General features: G+C 36.0%; 1 protein-coding gene across 9 annotated transcripts in view; it reads right to left on the bottom strand.

The window, feature by feature from the left end:
- Window positions 1-19,023, bottom strand: part of CCSER1 (coiled-coil serine rich protein 1) — a 695,806-nt gene that overhangs the window by 490,715 nt on the left and 186,068 nt on the right. For all 9 annotated transcript variants that reach the window (XM_054065343.1, XM_054065342.1, XM_054065341.1 and 6 more), the window contains one exon: window positions 8,911-9,031. In XM_054065343.1, coding sequence (XP_053921318.1) covers window positions 8,911-9,031 — 121 coding nt within the window. The remainder of the gene's footprint in view (window positions 1-8,910; window positions 9,032-19,023) is intronic.

The following is a 19,023-nucleotide window of genomic DNA, read 5'->3' as shown; positions in this document are numbered from 1 at the left end:
AGTGTGAAGCTATAGTACAGTTGCCCTGATCTAAGTAAGATTAATGAGATAGATCTCCTATAAATGGCTCCAGAAATAAAATAACTTGTCCACATTGCTCTTTCATCCACTAATACTCTCTGCAGAGCACTTTTTGCTACACAATTCAAAATCCCTTAACTCCAAAAGTAGCAGCAGAAAAATGGGGAAGAAGGCAGGAAGAGGGAACACAAAAAATTAAGATTTTGTAGAGGGTTATTTAAAAGCTTTTGTTTCAAACATTTCATATTATTTAGTCTTTTCCTCGGAAAGCTTTCATTGCTTCTTTGACTCAGAAGAACATAATTTCTCTTGTATACACATAGTGGTTTGTTATACTGAAAAACCCTTCTATAACTGTTCCTATAGTAACCAAAGCCATTCTATTACATGTATTTAATTGTTGAGTTTTCAAGCATAATCTATTATTGTAGCTGGAGTCAGTATTCTGCTGCAATCTAAATTATGGACTCCATAAAGTCTATCAGGCATTCATTATAAATTTGTTTGCTTTCAATAATGCAGAATTTAAAGTATTTACTGTATTTTATTATGTAGTATCACATTTAAAAAATAATTTAGGAATAAGTATGTAGATAGCATAAAGCTGGAAGCATTAAATATTATTTTGAACAGGTGAATTTTAGTCATTTCAAATTTAAATATGAGGATAAACAAGTCTTGCTAGATCTTATATTAGAATTCCCTACTTGAAAGGGGATATAGCTCCTTTCTGAACTATGGCTCAGCTTTGTGATTCATTACTGTAAAGTACGTGAACTAAATTCCAACTTCTCTAAATGTATTCCTGGTTTTAAGCAACATATTTAAAACATAGAAGTAATTTCTAGCAGACCAAATAGAGAATGATGATTTGCCTACTTAAGCTTTCTTAAATTAATCTGGTTTGTCTCAGCACTGTATGTACTCTCTGAATTTTAAGGGCAGCATATAATTTTAAATTGTATCACAGCTGAAGAGCAGAGAACTTGAAAACAACTACAAATAGCATTTATTATTTCACGTCATGCATGCATTAATCCATTTCAAGTCCATCTGACATTAAAGTAAAATATATTTTGCATGGTGTTTTCATGTATATTTGCTCCCACAATGCCACTATAGTATTTAGAAAGTAATATGGTAATCCTACTTCTGAATGCTTGCGCTTTCTTACTGACACATAATTGCTATTTTCCAGCTTCTCTAGTATCCCAAACAGAGTGCAGTGTTCCTTGGATAAGAAAATGAGGAGATTTTCCTTTACCTGTGGAGGTACAGGACACGCTTTGGAGTGCTGTAACACAATTTGTGAGAACTGACAGTAAATAACTAATATGACAACATTTATCTAGACTGTATCTGTGAAAATGCTTGCCTAGAACATTTAAATATTTCCAGTTAAAAATATCAATCACTTCTATTTATTCAGGTCCATATAAGGATCAGAAAAATAAGGTTACAACATTAGATTAAGACTAAAATAGGATTACAAAAATATGGCTCAAAATACAGGTCCATTAATAGGAGGCTGTTGCAAGACAAAAAAACTTGGCCTCACCTTACCACTTGGTTCACCTGTCAAAAAGGACTTTGGTTTCGCCTTTTCTGCCTTTAAGCTGTGTATGTGGGACATTTAGACTGATGCAATCAAAACTACAAGAAGTGCATCTTAAAGTATTGGGTTATTAAATCTTAATATATCTTAATATATAGCTTAATATAGCTTACAACAATGAGTTATTACTCATGACTTTCATTCCATGTTGTTCTGTGGTTCTGATTTGAGGTATCTGTCACCTCTGCACCTACTGCTGCCAGCAGAGACGAGTTCTTTTTAACTCAGTATCTTCCAAAGTAGTAACCTGGGCACACACTAAAATTGTATACATAATAAAATGGCACTTTGAAGTGGGACTCAAATACTCCTGAAAAATCAATACTAAAAGTTTGAATAAAGAGCTGAGGATAGATGGGTTGGTCAGTGTAATGGTTAGATGAACATTACCATACTTTTGGATGAACACCCTGTAGTCTTTCTGTATCAACAAACAAACAAGTAGATAGTTTTACCAAGAGTATAGGTTAAAAGCATGATTAATTGAAACGAGAAATTTTACCTCAAAGCTGCCCCTCTCTTTCCCCTGCCTGTGCTTCTCTTGATTTTTCCCAATAGCTCATTTCTAGTCATTTCTTATCTATGTTTCCCTCTTCCTGCTTGTCTTGCTCCTCGCACAAAAACCTCCTGGGTTCTGGAGGATTCACTGAACACATAAAACAGCTGATCTTGGAGCCAACAAGGGAGACAGCTGCATGTTGTAGCCTATGTCATACCTTGATGTATGTGCTTCTGTTAAGGTCACCTCATAGTTATAACATGAGCACTGGCCTCTTTCTTTCCCTGCTTCTCTTTTTTGAAGACATTTATTAAAGCTGTACACATGCTGATGGTGTGGGCTGCTGTGATGGAAGCTGTAAATCTGGATTATTAATAGTTGGATACATTTGCAACACATGCTGTTACATATTTAATCAATGTAGCAGCAGCAAATATTCTTCACGTGCAACAAAAACTACATAATACTCCATTGTCTAATGATAAAGAGAGGATTAAAATAGCAAAAGCAAATCAATTTGTAATCAAAACAATGAGAGTAAAATCCTATATATCCACAAAGGCCAAGTAAATGAACTTGGTGCAGGAAGCACGCAAAATCCTTACAGATATAGTATGGGAAAAGAAACACAAAACTAGTCGTCCCTCATAAACATCAGTGAACTTTTTTACATGGTGGCTACTGCAGCTACTACCGATAAAATTCAGCTCGGCCAGTCGATCTCCTTAGTATAACAGAGCTTAACACCACTCTTGGAGCACAAGCAGAAGGTCTTTTATTTGTACTCGCTTCACAACTGTACAGATAACAGATAACTGTACAGATTTTTTTACAGCAGTTAACTGTTTTAAAATTACTGTTCTTTGGTACAACATTTTGTCTTTATAGCTTAACTTTATTGCAATATAATTGCAAATTTATGTCTCAGTCCAACTGCACCAATGCTACATGTGTCCTAATGTGTTGGTGCAGTGTCCTTTCACTTCTAACTCCTCTGCTTCCTACCTCCCCGTGTCCCACTTGCTTATTTTTAATGCTATAGGTGTCTTGCATCTCCCTTATGATGGCCAACACAGCCACCGTACTGACTGTAAAAATCCATGAGGAGGAAAACAAGAACAATAAAGAGCAATAGTACCCTTTCACTTCTTTAGCTATAGCCTTCCACCTCCGCTATCAGTAGATCCATGCAAGTAAATCACAATGTATTTGATACTCAATGTAAACAGATTTTTATTGGTTACTAAAACCTCTCCTACCAGGACTATTCATAATTACATTGAAAATGTGCAAACTGGACTAAGAGGCACATTTCTCTTTATCTTTGTTACCTCCAGGAAGAAATAAATAAGAACAAAACAAACGGCAGCTTTAGGCAGCAGGAAGGAGATTGTTCTTAAACTTATTTCTGCCCTTTCTCTAATATCTCTTTTTCTCAGTCTGCAAACCAGAGCAAACCTTAAACACTAATCTTTAGATTATGCATACTTCTGGATCATCCCTCCTCATTTAGTTTTGCAAAATAAAAAGTGAAATCTGACTGATGTTATGCAAAACATAGCACGTAGGTATGTATATTTTTTCATATAATTCATTCGCTCTAGGATGAAGATATCTCAACTGAAGCACCATGAAGCACTTTATAGATTTTTAAGCAGTATGCTGATTGACCTTAGTTTGCTCCAGCAGTACTCCTATTTAGGTCATGATAATGTAACTCATAGTAGTAAATTTTCCAACAAAGTTAATCCTAATACAGCCTCTGCACAGGATGATAGTTTTTAAGAATGCTCTGCAAAATCCATGGTTTAGGAAAACCCTCAATATAAGCAATAACAGCACCACCACCATTTTATTGTTTTTCAAAAGAACACCTGATAGCATTTTCATGGGAAGCATGAGCTATAAAACAGTACATATCCCTCTTTTCTCCCACCTTCTAGTGTCAGTAGGAAATTACAAGGAAATGGTATCTTTGTTATGCTTCAGAGATATTATTAAACTATTAAGAAAGTAAAACAAACATCTGTCTGCTATGTACTTGATCTGTTTTTTCTAGTTTTAGTCTAAAATGCATTTGTCTAACCAAATTAGGTACCTTGCAATCCTAGCATTACATGTACTAGCATATTTCCTTCATATTTATTTTTGATTTTATGATGCTTTAATTCTTCACAAGTAATAACATAGTTGATTAATTTTTATATTTGAGCTGCAATTATGCTTTGAAATCTAATTTGTAAGAACTGAGGTTCTACTTTAATGCAAACACCACAGACTTCTAAATTACGAAACAAATTATCCCCTGGTCCCTTTTTACTCGCCACCAAAACCCCCACTTCTTCAGCACTTAGGGAATGCTACCTCAAACTTATGTTTCTGCTGCACTCAAAACTGCCTTAATTTCCTTGCGAGATGATAAAACACAATCACTGTCTGTGGCTCAAACAGAACTTTAATTACGGATTAGCAACAGTTGATGCTTCTATAGACCAGAAAATGTAACTCTATTTCTGGAGTGGTTACCTAAGACTAAGCACTTCCACTCACTCTGTGCAAGCTTGAGTCAAAGAAGTCAAATTTATCAAATAATTTTGCCCTGATTTTACAGCAATATAACTTTCGTATCCCTTCAAGATTTTGGACATACAGACTAAAAGAGAAAAGCATAAATGAGAAGAGCTGGTACTTTTTCTCCTCATTTTAATTTAATGGGCATTCTCCCAAAGCTCTCGGTTCTGTACTTTAAAAGCATGTTCCTTTGGTGAAGTCTTACAGTGACTGCAAATTCTCATTAGGCAAAACCAGACATCGAGGTTAACTATGGGATTTAACATTGCCTTCCAAATTGCTGCAGTATGCAGCAAGAATGGATTACTGAAATACAAATCTAACAACCACTATCAACATAAGCACGTATGAACTTATACTTACACCATCTTAAAAAAGTTTTTTGGTTTTTTTAAAATGACAAATAAGACCAGACAGTAAGACTACAGCATTTATTTTGAGGTTTCATTATGCTGCCCCAAAAATCAAGCTCTTTCGGCCCCTGCAATAAGTACCTGATCAATAAAAACTTCAGATCGCCTTTAATACGTGAAGCTGAGGAAGTTACAATGCTTGTTCTGAGTGTCTATGTTGGACATAAACTTAGGCTAGATGAAAATGAAGTTTGGTTTCCACAAGGAACTTTTTTTTCCACAAGCCCAACTGTAACCCTGGCTCAGAAAGACATTATGTCTGAGGGGCTTTGTACAGTCATCCCAGCAGACAATGGGTATGCTCTACTAGGTAATTGCCGTGTAGGTTAATGGAAAACACCACAAATTTATCAGAATCACAAACCCTGTGAGTGACTATCACTACATTTTAGAACAGCAACTCTTCAGATGTGGATCTTCAGATAAAATATTTGATGTTCAATAGCCTAAGCCTCTTCCAGTGGCTCAGCATCCTAGAAACTCCCAACCATCTCTGACTGCACTACTTGCAGTAACCATCCTTTTCAAGGAACCAGGTAAGATTTTATTTACTTCATCTACATCTACTTTTAGACTTGTTACAGATGTTAGGGATTCTTCATAGATACGTAATCATTCGCATTTCATCACACAGTAAAAAATCTCAGCACAAAATTTAAATTCAAATGAATGTCCTATCTAGTCATAACTGCAACTTATGGTTCATTGCTCAAATTACAATGTATATGCCAAGAATATTTTGCAATAATTACTCAAGGCCATTAGCTTAGAAGAGTTCTTGGATGCTGAGTGTTAGGCTGTTGCTTTGGGATTCAGTTGATATCAGTGCTCTGACTCATACTTCTCAGTAACGTAAATAAAGCATAAATTTCTAGACACTATATAGTACACACAGGATAAAATTTCCACTCTTGAGCCAAGTGTATCTTAAGCACCTAACTTTATATACCTGTCTGGGAGACAACAATCTTCTCAAATAAGATGTCTAACTAAATACTACAAAATTACTTATCTTCATGTATTTCTTTATGGAAAATTTCTGGACATGAAGGACAAGCTTATTAGATGACTAAAGTTCCCACTATTGCAGAAGTGTCCAGTGAAGAATGTGATGATTCTCAGGTAGCAAAGAAAAGAAAGATGCATGGAAATGCACAGATTTTAATTTAGTTTAACAATAAAAAAATTTGTCTCAGGTCTTATAGGCAAATGGATAACTTTAATCTGAAGGGCATCATTACAGTGACAGCCAAAACTAGAACGACATAATGGTATCAATAAGGGTATGTATGTCCAGGGATGCGAATGGAACCAAGTAATCTTTTGTTCTTGCTTCAGGCTAAATCAGAGCTGTTTTCTAAATGTAACTGTGATTTGGTGACAATGTTTTTCTCATAATGGCTTCAAGGCTAGTTAAGAAATTGTAGTAGTTTAAGCAGTTACATTGTCCATTGCTTTCTGCTGAAACAGGGGAAATCTATACTCCAGATGACTAAAACCGTATTTTGCTTAGCTTGTAGAGTCCAGTGCTTTAAGTCAGCTTTGGTCATACTCTCTGACAATGAAAATTACAATAACTATATTGACTGCAGAAGTTCTATACTAATTTTCACCATTTGGAGCTCAGACATATCACTTCTCAGCAAAGCTGTATTATTCATACACGTTTATTTCCTGGATTTTCTTTTATTAATAAAGTTTAGCTACACAATGAAACAACACTCTAGTCTTATTTTGAAATTACAACTATCTCAACTTGGAAATGCCACTGTGTTCTTGACCCTCCAAGTTTTGATTCAAAGTGACCTCATTAAGCACTTTGCTTAACATTCCATCCCTTTATCTTTTCATGAAATGCCATTCAGTCACTTCAGTAACACTTTAAGGGCAATGACTTAAACACTTACAGTCAATTATCTATTAGAAACCAAATCTCTTCTCAGAGGGAAGAAGAAGTTTTCCAAACAATGACCACCAAGCTTGCAAAGTACTGAAGCTTTCTCGGTAGGGCTACAGATAAAATCTACGTAAAATCTTTCCTGCATAAGATAACTGCCAAGATCCTCAGCTTCCCACACTATTGACAAGCACACAGGAAAAGGCAGGACTTGAACTACAAAATATTTGAAATATTACATGCTGTAATTACAATTAATTAGGGGCTCTCAAAAAAAAACCAGTTTATTCAACATTTGCAACTAAAGGTCAAAATATGCTGTACAGAACTTCTTAATCCTTTGGTTGCAAACAATTGTCTGAGATATTTAAAATATTTCCGTAGATTGTTTTCCTGTCAATCTTCGATATAAATTGCTGTTTGCTGTGATGAGAATGAAATTGACAACTGATGGTGCTGTCATTCTAAACCAGATCCAAAGTTTCTTCCATACTCACTTTTCAGTGCAACTACATTTCATTTGCACAGCTGTGATTTATTTTATAACTGTGTGTAAAAACTAATTCTCATTTTGGCAGTGGCCAGACACAGAGAAAAAATAGAAACACCAGAGGCTGGCTTATTGTTTTGTTTTTCCTCGAGCAGAAAGAGGTTACCAATTTGAGCAGCCTAGGCAAGAGGCAATGTTAGGTAGGAGTTTCAGCTAGCTAGGGGTTTGGAATAGCAGACAATTCGAGTACAAATACTATATTTTCCTACTTTCTGAAATGTCTTCCATTTCAGAGAAGACCTGCATACAGCGAAACAGCTAATTTTTCTTATTACGCACAAAAAAAGCAATACAGGATGTACAAGGAAACCACACAACTGTTATAAGCCATGGGCTAGAGCTTGTTCTTTATTGCAGAGGAACATGGAATTGGAGTCCTTAAAATGAGTTTTTAATCAAATGTAACAGCTTAATAGTGCCTTTTAAAGAAAGAATTCATTTGTTATTTGTTACCCTGACTATGTTTCGTGTATTTATTAATTCCTTGCATAGTGATAGCCAGTGTTACACAGCTACATATTTTAATATGCTCCTCTTGCCAGCACGAAAATTAAACATTTGAAAAATCTAACAGAAAATATTTTTCAAATAAACCTTTGCATTTTCACAAAGAAAACCGCTTTGTTTCATTCAGCATAACCTTATCAAAAGAAACCAACATCTATTTCTGAGACATATTCCATTCATCCTATTTTTCTTCAGAAGACTTTTATGCATCTTAGTTTAGTGTAAGCATATTTAACATGTAAGACCCACCTGTTCACTATGATCAAAAGGAAATCAAACATCATACTGTACTTTGGAAATTACCTTCCCAAACCTGCAATTTCCAGCCTTTGCAGGTGGCCTGTCACACAAGAGGTAGGTTATGCCCTAACCAGCAATACCTGCATCTGTTCTATCCACTTAGAGATAGGCAGCACCCATGACCAGTTTCCACAGGTGTGAGAGGCAGAGCACACAGCTCAGATAAAAAGAGTATTTAGGAGTCATGTTCTTTCTGAAAATCAACTACTGACTAGAAAAACTGTGCAAGAATGTAAGGACTATCTAATAAAAAAAAAAAAATAATAAAAAAAAAAAGATTGGCCTTACCAAGTCTGTTAAAAAGTTCATTTCTCAGAGTAAAAATGCCCATTCTCTCTCTATACCTCATCACCACAAAAGCCTTGCAAAAAAAGGTAGGCTAATGAAGAAAATTAGCAGCCTAGCCTCAGGCCAATTTCTAAGCCTATGTAACCTCTGATGAAACAGTAAGGAGATTTATACGCATATCCACAAGAAAGAATCTGGCCTGAGATTTAAAATGCACTTGTAAAAGATCATGTTATTTGAATAACTCACTGTTTAGATACACCAGGCATTACTGTCTGTTCCTTTTTCCTTGTATCCACTGTCGGCTCTACAGGGGTAAGTACTACAGCAGCGCATGAGACTATTGACTGGTATGAGTCTTCCCGGCAAACTGTAAAGATAAACAAATCTCAGTGTTAAACAGTAAACTCAGTTTGTATTTAAAATTAAATGTTTAAAGAAAAAAAAATATAACCAAGTTATACCGTGATAAACAAAAATGCAAATGATTAATCAAACTTAACTGTGATCAACCGCAATGAAAATGTCATTGTTTTTAACATTTCTTAAAGTGCTTGCTTGGCACTTTATTTATTTTTTTTTTACCATAGACTGATACTTCCATCATCATTCAATAAGTTTTACCCAGCTAAAGCTCTGATATCAGTCTGCTATAGTTCATTGGTGTGTCTGAATCCCAAAAGGACTCATATTTCAATGAATGACATCAGAATATGATGCACTACTACTTCCTTTTTCATCACAAACTGAAAACAAGAGTGGAAATTTATGGATGGCTTTTAGACAAACCTCCCACTTTCAAAAATTCCAGACATTATAAGAAAATAGATTCGAGAAAATCTGGTTAGCGATTTTTTTTTTTTTTCCCGTCAGCTGTTACGTCTCACTTTAGTCCAAAAAGGCCAAAACCAAATGGTCTAGGAGTGACATCTGATACATTGATTCATGCTTTCCATTAATATAAGTTATCTATATGTTACTGAGGTGGATGAAAGAACTTAGATAATATTTACAGCGAGAAGAACGACCATATATTTCAGCAGAATATCTGTCTCAATTAGCACTAATAAATGAATACCAAAAACTACCTGACCTTCAAACATACAGCTAACAGTTAAAAGCTATATATATATTCTAAATCCTAAATTGCAAGTGTTGTTAGTAGTTTAGCAGTCACCACTCGCATCTACTTATTTTGAAGACAGAGATTTCCTTTACATCCAAGGTGTACCTTTGCGAGCAAAATAAAAGCTGAAATTAAATGTTATTTGTATTGAACAAAGCACAGGAGTTTCTTATATAATAGTAGCATAAATGTATAATATACCATATATAAACAAGAATACATGTGGTAATCTAACTTTCAAGCAGAAAGTCACACAGTATTTTATAACATATAGAATTATTTAAAGCGTACATACACAGGGGATAACAGGCTATAAAAAAGGATGACCACCACAAATTCTCAGCCATTCAAAGCCAGAAAGAATGTATTTTACAAGTACATACAATTATGCAAGATTTTGACATTTGAGAACAATGCAATGTGCCATTAACTTATCAGCGGAAAACCTGTTCCTGATAATTTACCTACCCTTTCATCCTCTATAGTCATGTGCCTCCTGATTTATCGCCCAAAGACAACATACCTTTTGCATAGTCTATGGTCCTCTTAGAGAGGAACTCCATCTGTACAGCCTTGACTGGGTCAAGGAAAACTAATTGAGCGTTATATCCTGCACACTAATTACACTCAGCACACATCAAGGTACACTACATGCCCAACAAACACCCTGAAGCAATAACTACTGCTTTACAGCAGATAGAGAGTAGACTCTAAGGAAGAGACCAGAACAGGATTAGATATTTCTACGAAGGTTGGAAACATGCAAAGGTCTTTTTGTTTTTACAGCAATTCTGAGACATTCAGTGAGCAGCAGGTCATCTATTAGCAAGGTGATATTTGGTAGGCACCAAGCAATGAACAAAATAGTATCTTCTCACTACAACCAGTGACTGAATACGTGCAAACAAATTCGTCTATTTCACCCTTGATTTATAGTTAAAGAATTGTGAACAGACATATTTATTTAAAGGTGACACTGATATTCAGTATCTGAATTTTAACCTGATACACTCATGAAAAAGGCAGAGTAAAGGACGCAACATATACAGATTTTTCTTTAAAAGACCTGTGGTACCACTCAAATATTTAGTTATTATTTTAGAATTTGTAAAACTTCTAGTGACTATGAAAGCATCACAGGGTAGGATTTTCCCTGGATCAGCCACTGTCTTTTAGGGCAATAACAAAGCAAGATATAATGGAAAATCACAAGTAACAAAAGACACTGCCGGTCACCTATCCTTTACAGAAATTTCACAGAAGAACAAACCTGTGAAATTGCTTTTCTTTAATAATTAATGCTATATAGGAGTTGTATAATCCCCCAATTTACAGATGAAGACAAACCTCGTGGTCATCTGGTGATCTGAGCTCATGGGATTTATTATCATTCCCTTTTAGATAGTGATATGCTTTGGTCTGCCTTTTGAAAACCACTACAATTCCTCCTTTTATCTTGTCTCTGTGCACACAGTCATAAGTCATTATGGGACAGTACAATTAACTAAAATGTCATGAAATAGTGACAGCACAGCAGCAAGTAATTTTCACCTACTGGAGTGTATTCCCTTATTATCTGTTCACAACTTGCATTATAATAATGAGAATGTGCTTGAACGTGGACTCAACTTTAACATTGACGGGGACGGGCAATTATTTACTTAAGGAGACTCTTCAAACTTCTTTTCTACCTCTTCGTTTTATATGTACAAGTGCTTTACATTACTCCCAAAAAGCCCATTAGTGATGTCCACATAACGTACTCTTCATGAATCTAAATATTTTAGATCCTCAAAATGTTACAAATCTTAGAATATCATACAACTACCGCAACGATGACTCCTTTTAACCATAAATACTCCCACATGTCCAACTTACACTTTAAGGGCCAGCAAGAAGTTCACAAAGTCACCCTCTGCTCATCCAGCTTACACAAGAGCTTGTCTACAAGGATCTTAATGGAAGATGGTGCTGAAAGCCTTACTGAAGTCAAGGTACACAATATCCACTGCTCCAACAAAGAAACAAAGAAATTTTTCCTATCCATCTGCTATGTTTTCACAAAGGCACAGAAATATTAAATATATGCTATAGGTAGAGGTTCATCATCACACTTACTGTTTTATACCTCTGAAACCGTGGAAAAAAACTGTACAAGCAACAAACATCAAGGGAAACAAACAGCTCATTTAATACTAAGTGTATCAGTTTATTTAACTTTAAGAGACTAATATTTAGTATCTCAGAAAGTGTTATATACAGAATACCCTCTGAAAAATTAGGTGACTTGCATACAAGTGAGATGGTATTTTTCAATACCATTGCATCTCCTTTATGCACGATTCAATCCTTACGTGAACCAGTCAATAATTGTAGTGAAATAATACAACTGGAGGAACATCTTCACTTAGTAGCATCATTAAGGAAACATATTTTTCTTAGGGAAATAAAAGACTCTACATATCAACTACAAGTCATATAAAAGACAACTCTACAGAAAAAGAAAACAAATAATCTAACTTCATATAATAGTATTATAAAACATCTGTATTCCTTTTAAAGTTGCACAATTTCTCCCCATATCTTTCAGTTTATACCTTAGTGACACATACATTTTGCTTTCTTCCATTTCCAAATGTTTTAAAAGTACCCCATATATTTATCACTACGTCTGGTGGCTTGGATTTACCATTTGATTAAGCAGCCCCAGAGTACCCATTCACTGTCAAAATAGATCTCTATGCCTAGAGAAGAAAAATATTAGCTTTTTTTTAATTTGCTATTTCTTTCAAAAACAGTGAGAATGACTAATTAAACAGTTTTTTTTCTACTTTGAACTAACCAGTGGAAAAAAAAAAAATTAATTCCCTAAATAGTAGGAGAGTAGGAAGCCTTCAACAGCTACTGAATATAATGTAACTCCCTGGAGAATAAAAAGATTTGGAGGCTCTACGGGTGTAATTTACAACATCCATTTCAAAGACTGTTAATTGTACATATATTTTTCCCTTTTTCTTTCCATTTTTTTTTTTTAATAGAGGAGAGAGAAAATCTGGTTACCACCACTCACTAACAAATAAAGTCTCCCTTGACACAAGATGCAAGTGATGGTTAGTTGAAATTAGCAGCAGGTGCAATGAAGCATAAGGGATTTATGACACAGAGAGACAAAAACACTGAGGTATCTCTGGTTTTAAAAAAACTGAGCACTTATTCTGACAATTCAAAGTATTTACACTTGTGTTTGTAAAGTTCAAAATAATCAGCTCTCATCATTCAAGAGACAGATCAACTGTGGAAACAACTGCTGTTCTATAAGAAAAGACCTTCTGCTTTGGTAAAAAAAACTAGGCAATCAGCCAGGAGCATGGAAGATGCTAAATACTTTCCCCTGAAATATCCATCATCTGCCACCATAGGAGACAGGGGACTGAAACAACAGGGAGTAATGTCTGGATTTAAGTTTGGCACATTGTTTCCTAAAAGTGGTTCTGCCATGAGAAGGCTCAGGAAATAAGCCACTCCCTGAGGCACTCTGAACAAAGGACAAAGAAGAGCTGCAAGGCAGGTAACCCATAGGCAGGTTCTTTGAATAAGGCAAATACAGGAGGATGATGAACTCTTACATGTCAGACAGAGGTTTTGATCAAAATAAATAAATAAATAAGTAAATAAGGATCTACTATAAATTTCTTCAGTAGTCTAATTTTGAGAGCTACTGAAGAGCTAAGGGAAGTAAAAGGAACATTTAAGTAAACGTGTTTTCCTAGGAAAGCGGCTGATACTAGAAATAGTTTAGAGAGGATTTTGAAATCTAGTCTAATAATTTGGGTATTTTCAGTAAGAACTGTGGTTAATCACCATGCTAATTCCTTTGTCACTGTACAGACACATCCTCTTGTTTTCTTGTCCATTCAGTAGGCTCAAAATTAATCACTGGTTAGACCCATTTTTTTGTCAACTCCAAACATCACCTGCACAAAACACTTAAGCAAAAACAAGTGTAGGTTTTCAGTTCCATACTCTTCTTCTCAGACTCAGAAATGCAACAAAATCTTTTAATACTTTCTTATTAAATTCTAAAGCACAAAGAGACTTTCAGTGTCTTTAAGGCAACATAAAAAGTGAAGGTACTTTTGAAAAGGCGTTTTTGCCCATCTACTTAAAAAAAATCCTAATATTAAAAAAATAAAAAATTAAAATCCTAATTTTGCTGCTACTTGATATTAGATTTGATGACAGCCTTCAGGGAAAAAAAGTTAACTAAATGGACCTCTATTTTATTATTAGTTCAACATTTATTCTAGGCCCTCTTGTCCCTTAGAAACAGCTACATTTCGCGATATTGGCCAAATGAATACTTAAGAGAATGAGGCTACATGCTTACAGTCCCCAAAGGTTTTGCTGTAATAATTCTGCAATAAAACCACAGGCCCAATTCTTAAACACAGCATACCCACAATCAGAAATTTTGTAACAGCAACAATTACAGGCCCATTACAAGCAAATTAATTACTTTCTATCAGGTTCTTATGTCCTCTGGCTCTTTTCTAGTATTCACAAAGGCTGCATACACATATCTGCTTTGTGCTATCCACACTGGCACCCAATGGTGAAGGGTACATAGTGTGGCACTAAGTAGGAGCCAGGGAATTCTTCTAACACACCAGCAGTCCTATAGTGATTATCTGCACCCTTGCTTTTCTATCCCAAGATTGTTTATGGTTACAAGCCGCTGTGATAATATGGTAGTCGCCACATGCAAAATTTAGGCTTATTGACTTGTATTCTATGCATAAGAAATTAAACCGTAAGAAGCAGTGAATGGTGCTTCTTTTAATATTAATACTCAATGGAACTTCGTCAGCAGTGTTGATGCTGAATGGTAGAGTGTCCCTAAGGTCACCCAAGGACCTTACAGAGATGGTAAGTGGTTGGAATCACAGTCATAAAATAATCACTTAGGTAACAATGACACTGTTGGACCACTTCTCACACGTTTTCTGTTAAATATCAACAGGAGGACTGCAGTTCGGTCTCCCAGAAGGACAGGGTAGCACCTTAACAGCTGTTTAGTCTTTTCAAGCATCCTCCCCTACTTTACAATGACATGCAGACTTGCTGAAACAGAGGGACTGTGTTGCTATCTACTAATCCCTCACAGATTTTATGAATTTGTCCAGTTACTTCTGTGCTTGCACAAACTTGTAGCATCCACATGCTGCAGAATTCAAAGCTGAACTAGAGGTTACGTGAAGAAGTATTTCTATTAGCTCATTTTAAACTCGCTACCAACTAGTTATATTTAACTCCTCCAATTTTAGTATGGGAAAAGAAAATGCATAATTACCCTGCCACTTTCCACTCAGGATTTTACAGACTTCTTTTGGATACTTTGCCAGTCATCCGTGTTTGTTTCTGAACAAAACCTGTTCCACATGTCTGGCCACCCGGTTAACCTCTCCACAAACACCTATTCCTTGGTTGCAGTTCCTGCAATGACAGATCACTGCAGCAATATCGGGAAACTATAACCACACTCATGGAAAATTAAGTAGGTTAGTTTTTCAACTGTAACTACTGTACACCTAAAACATTCTAAATATAACTATTTAATGCTTGAGGCTGCTTCTAAAATACTTACTCACAGTGCACTACTTAAAGTAAATATTATTCCAAGCAACCTACACAGGAACTGAAAAAGAAACCTTAAAAAATAAAAGCATATTCTATATACTGGATATATATTCTATATCCAGTAGGTATTGTTTCTCAGTATTAAACACTACTGTTTTTGTGTTAACTTTAGGACTTTTAAAACAATTAACTTTCACAGGATGATGTCACAGGCTTGTATTTTTAGCACTGTAGTTTATGACTTCTTTTACGACATGAACATGAATGAAAACCACATGCAAAAATGCGGGAAACGTTGTGATGAAGACTAACAATCTAAGGCCCAACAATCGTGCCTATTTCTACCAAATTGCAGGAAGTCTCATAACTGAACAGTATCAATAACTATTAGACCAAAAAGCGGAGGCTTAGTCATTTGGTCTAGGATGCACGGTAATAATTACCATGTGGTCCAAATAAGTGCATTGGTTGATTCACAAAGAGGCTTTGAAGATAACAAGTTAAATTAATTTATCATAGAAAAAATCAGCAGGTTGGTTCATGGGGCAAAGGAAGCTCACTCAGATATCCTCTGCCAGTAGCATATCTGCCGTTCTTGGCCTATAAGCAAGCCTGAGCTTTCGGACCTCTTGATCCTCCTAACTTATTAACGGAGCCACAAAATGCAAGGTTGCCTGCAGAAGCTCTTGGTGGAAAATAAGAAAGAAAAACACCCACAGTCCTGAGTGATGAAAGAAAATACAACAGCCACACCCTCTGCTTTTCCAGTGAAAACACGAAAGGTATTAGTCAAAGTGCCCATTTCAGATGAAAGCATAAAGCCATGCCCTGGTAATAGCGATAAGGTAACAGAAACTGGGAAACACTCATCTCTCTTCCTAAAGGACATGCAGAAAATCCCAACAGGGATTTCACCAGCTGCAAGAGCAAGCTGCCTCCAAACTGCCTTTTCAGCCAAGAGAAGAAAAATAGTTTTAGTCGTGGTTTTGATCACATTGGGTTTCTACGTAAGCTGTGTGATGCCTTCAAGAAAAGGAGAGAAATGGGAGCGACTCTGGCACTGGCATCTTAAAAGGAGGAATATAAAAAGACCTGCAGGGCATTTTTGTAGGCACAATACAAACCCCTGAAGGAAAGACTACTCTAACAACAATATCCTCAACTGTCATTCATGGCAAGTAAAACTGTCAAAACTCAATAGCATGTATTTTCAGGAGCGTAGTCTCTTGGCTTCAACTATTAGTTTTGGCTTAGCTGAAATAAAGACTGACAGGCAAGCAAGATTAATTTATTGTTGTTTGTATTGAATGGCTGTAGTCACAAGAAATTAATTTAAACAATTAATACACAGATATCCTCCAAAAGCAGTTTCCCAAGAGAAATTATTAAATAAAATCACAACGTCAGCTCTCCTTGCAGTTTCTAACAACAAAAGTTCACCAGAAAAATTGTGTGTGTTATTTTTGTTTTGCAAGTGTACAAGGCGACTTGGCTTTCTATTATAACCACACTGGCACCTGCTAGCAGGAGCATGAGGTATAGCTGCCAGTAGAGTTATATGTCTTCTCAGTCGCAGAATGACAACCTTTGTCAACCTTGGTGACAAGCAACCCAGTGAGCAGTGCCTACAGCAGCACATTTGTCATAGCCATTCCTGACTCACTCATACATTCTTTCATAGAAGTCACTACTATACTGTGTATTAGAAAACTACACCAAACCTGAAACAATTATAGGATGCATGACAAAATTGTCCTCTATTTTCTCAGAGAACATATCTTCATATGCAAATTATAAAATGCAAACAATATATTTCACACTTTTGCCTGTTCTACTGTGGGTGTTACTTTGTGGTTTCGGGTTTATGGTTTTTTATTAACTTGAGGGAGTTTTGCACTCATTGGTTTTGTTTAGTGATTAAAATCACCCCAAATCTGGAACTTAGCTTAGTTAATAACTCCAGTATTTGCATATCTCTCTTGAGAAACTTTAAGACCACTATGTGCTTAACTGGTATTAAGGGGATTTTGCTTGTTTTCTTACGGCTAAAACTGTCAAAATTGTATAAAGTTCATTTTCTGGTACTATTTAATAAATTTAACAACACCACATACCAAATAAAATCAATCTCTTCAGAAAATAAAAATAAAAATAAACATATACTGGGGAAAGACAATTCTACCTTATTTTGCAGACTCTGTGTGGAGTGGTTACGGATCTTGCCTGGGCTAAGCTGCAGCCCCCCCACATTCATACATGATCCTATAGGAAAGCAAATTCAACTCAAATATCTCCGCGGTCACTTAACACTCTAGCATATGAGCACACATAAGCAAACACCTGGTGACAACTCCAGCTGACTGCTCCAGTATAACCACAAAGTAGTGGAGAAATGAGGAAAGTAGGTACAGCAGTACCCACAGTCTTACCACTCGGTAGTCCCGCAGCCAAGGGACAGGCCAGCAGCATTATGATCATCTATTGATACACCTCTAAAACAAGAGGGGAAATGAAGAGGTTTTAAGGAACAGCAGATTAAATCCTGGGATGAGACAGAACACACACCTTACTCCTGTGGGTGTCTAGAGCTAGGCATCAGCAAAACCTGTGTGTGAAAGAAGAGCTTTTGTATGTTTGCAGGATTGGAAAGTGAAGGCTTTTCGTTGTGACAGCAACCAAAAGATGGAATACAGAGGATGGCCAGAATAAGGATTTCCTAAGCTGCTTACACCACTTTTCATGCAATGCCAGGGAAGTGGTGTTCACAAGTCAGCTAGGTGACAAAAGACGTGTGGTAGTTGCAGAAAGAGAATGGTATGAAGTCTCCTGTGCCAAAAAGAAAACTGGGAAACAGAAAATGACTGACTGTGCATTTGTCATGCTTGAATTTTAAAAATTTGACCCATTTACAAAACTTGCAGATTTTGCAATACTTTGTGCTTGTTACATGTAATTTACTAGATTTCAAGGCCATATTCACGTATTGTGGTTATCTCATCCGACATGCGACATAGATACTTGCTGTGGTTGTTCCAAAAGTTCAATATCATAGTCCTGATACAAAACTTTGAAGAGCAGAGATCACTGCTACGCCAAGTTCGTAAGCGATCTGCTGAATTCTTCTTGAATTACTGGTCAAAATAACAGCATGATTCTTCCAACTGATTTTCAGAAGTACAGACTGCTATGCAAATATCTATGCTGCAGATAAAGCATAAGCCAAGCAAAATATATGCATCTCTGAAAAGTAACCAAACAATTGATTATTACATTGACACCTTTTCATCCTTCCACTAGAAGTCTCAAATATTAAAAAAAAAAATAAAAAAATCACAAAGGCTTGAAATCTAACCAAGTTTTGAGGGTATCTTACTTTAAAGATAAATAAACTGAAATAGGAATAGATTATGGTCAGGATCAAAATGACAGGAAAGTCAGACAAGCTTAGCAATCTTGAACAGCCATTAAACTGCATGATTCTAACAGTGTTTGAATGGAGCCCAATGCAGGATTATACCCCTAGAAACAAAGAAAGCAGACTATCGCTATGCTGAAGTGGAGTTTCAGTTCACAGAAAACCAGCAACTCAATGAGCTGCC

The sequence above is a fragment of the Cuculus canorus genome, chromosome 4 (assembly GCF_017976375.1).
Source record: "Cuculus canorus isolate bCucCan1 chromosome 4, bCucCan1.pri, whole genome shotgun sequence".
NCBI lineage: Eukaryota > Metazoa > Chordata > Aves > Cuculiformes > Cuculidae > Cuculus > Cuculus canorus.
The sequence above is the reverse complement of the archived record's forward strand: the minus strand, read 5'-3'. Positions and strand labels throughout refer to the sequence as shown.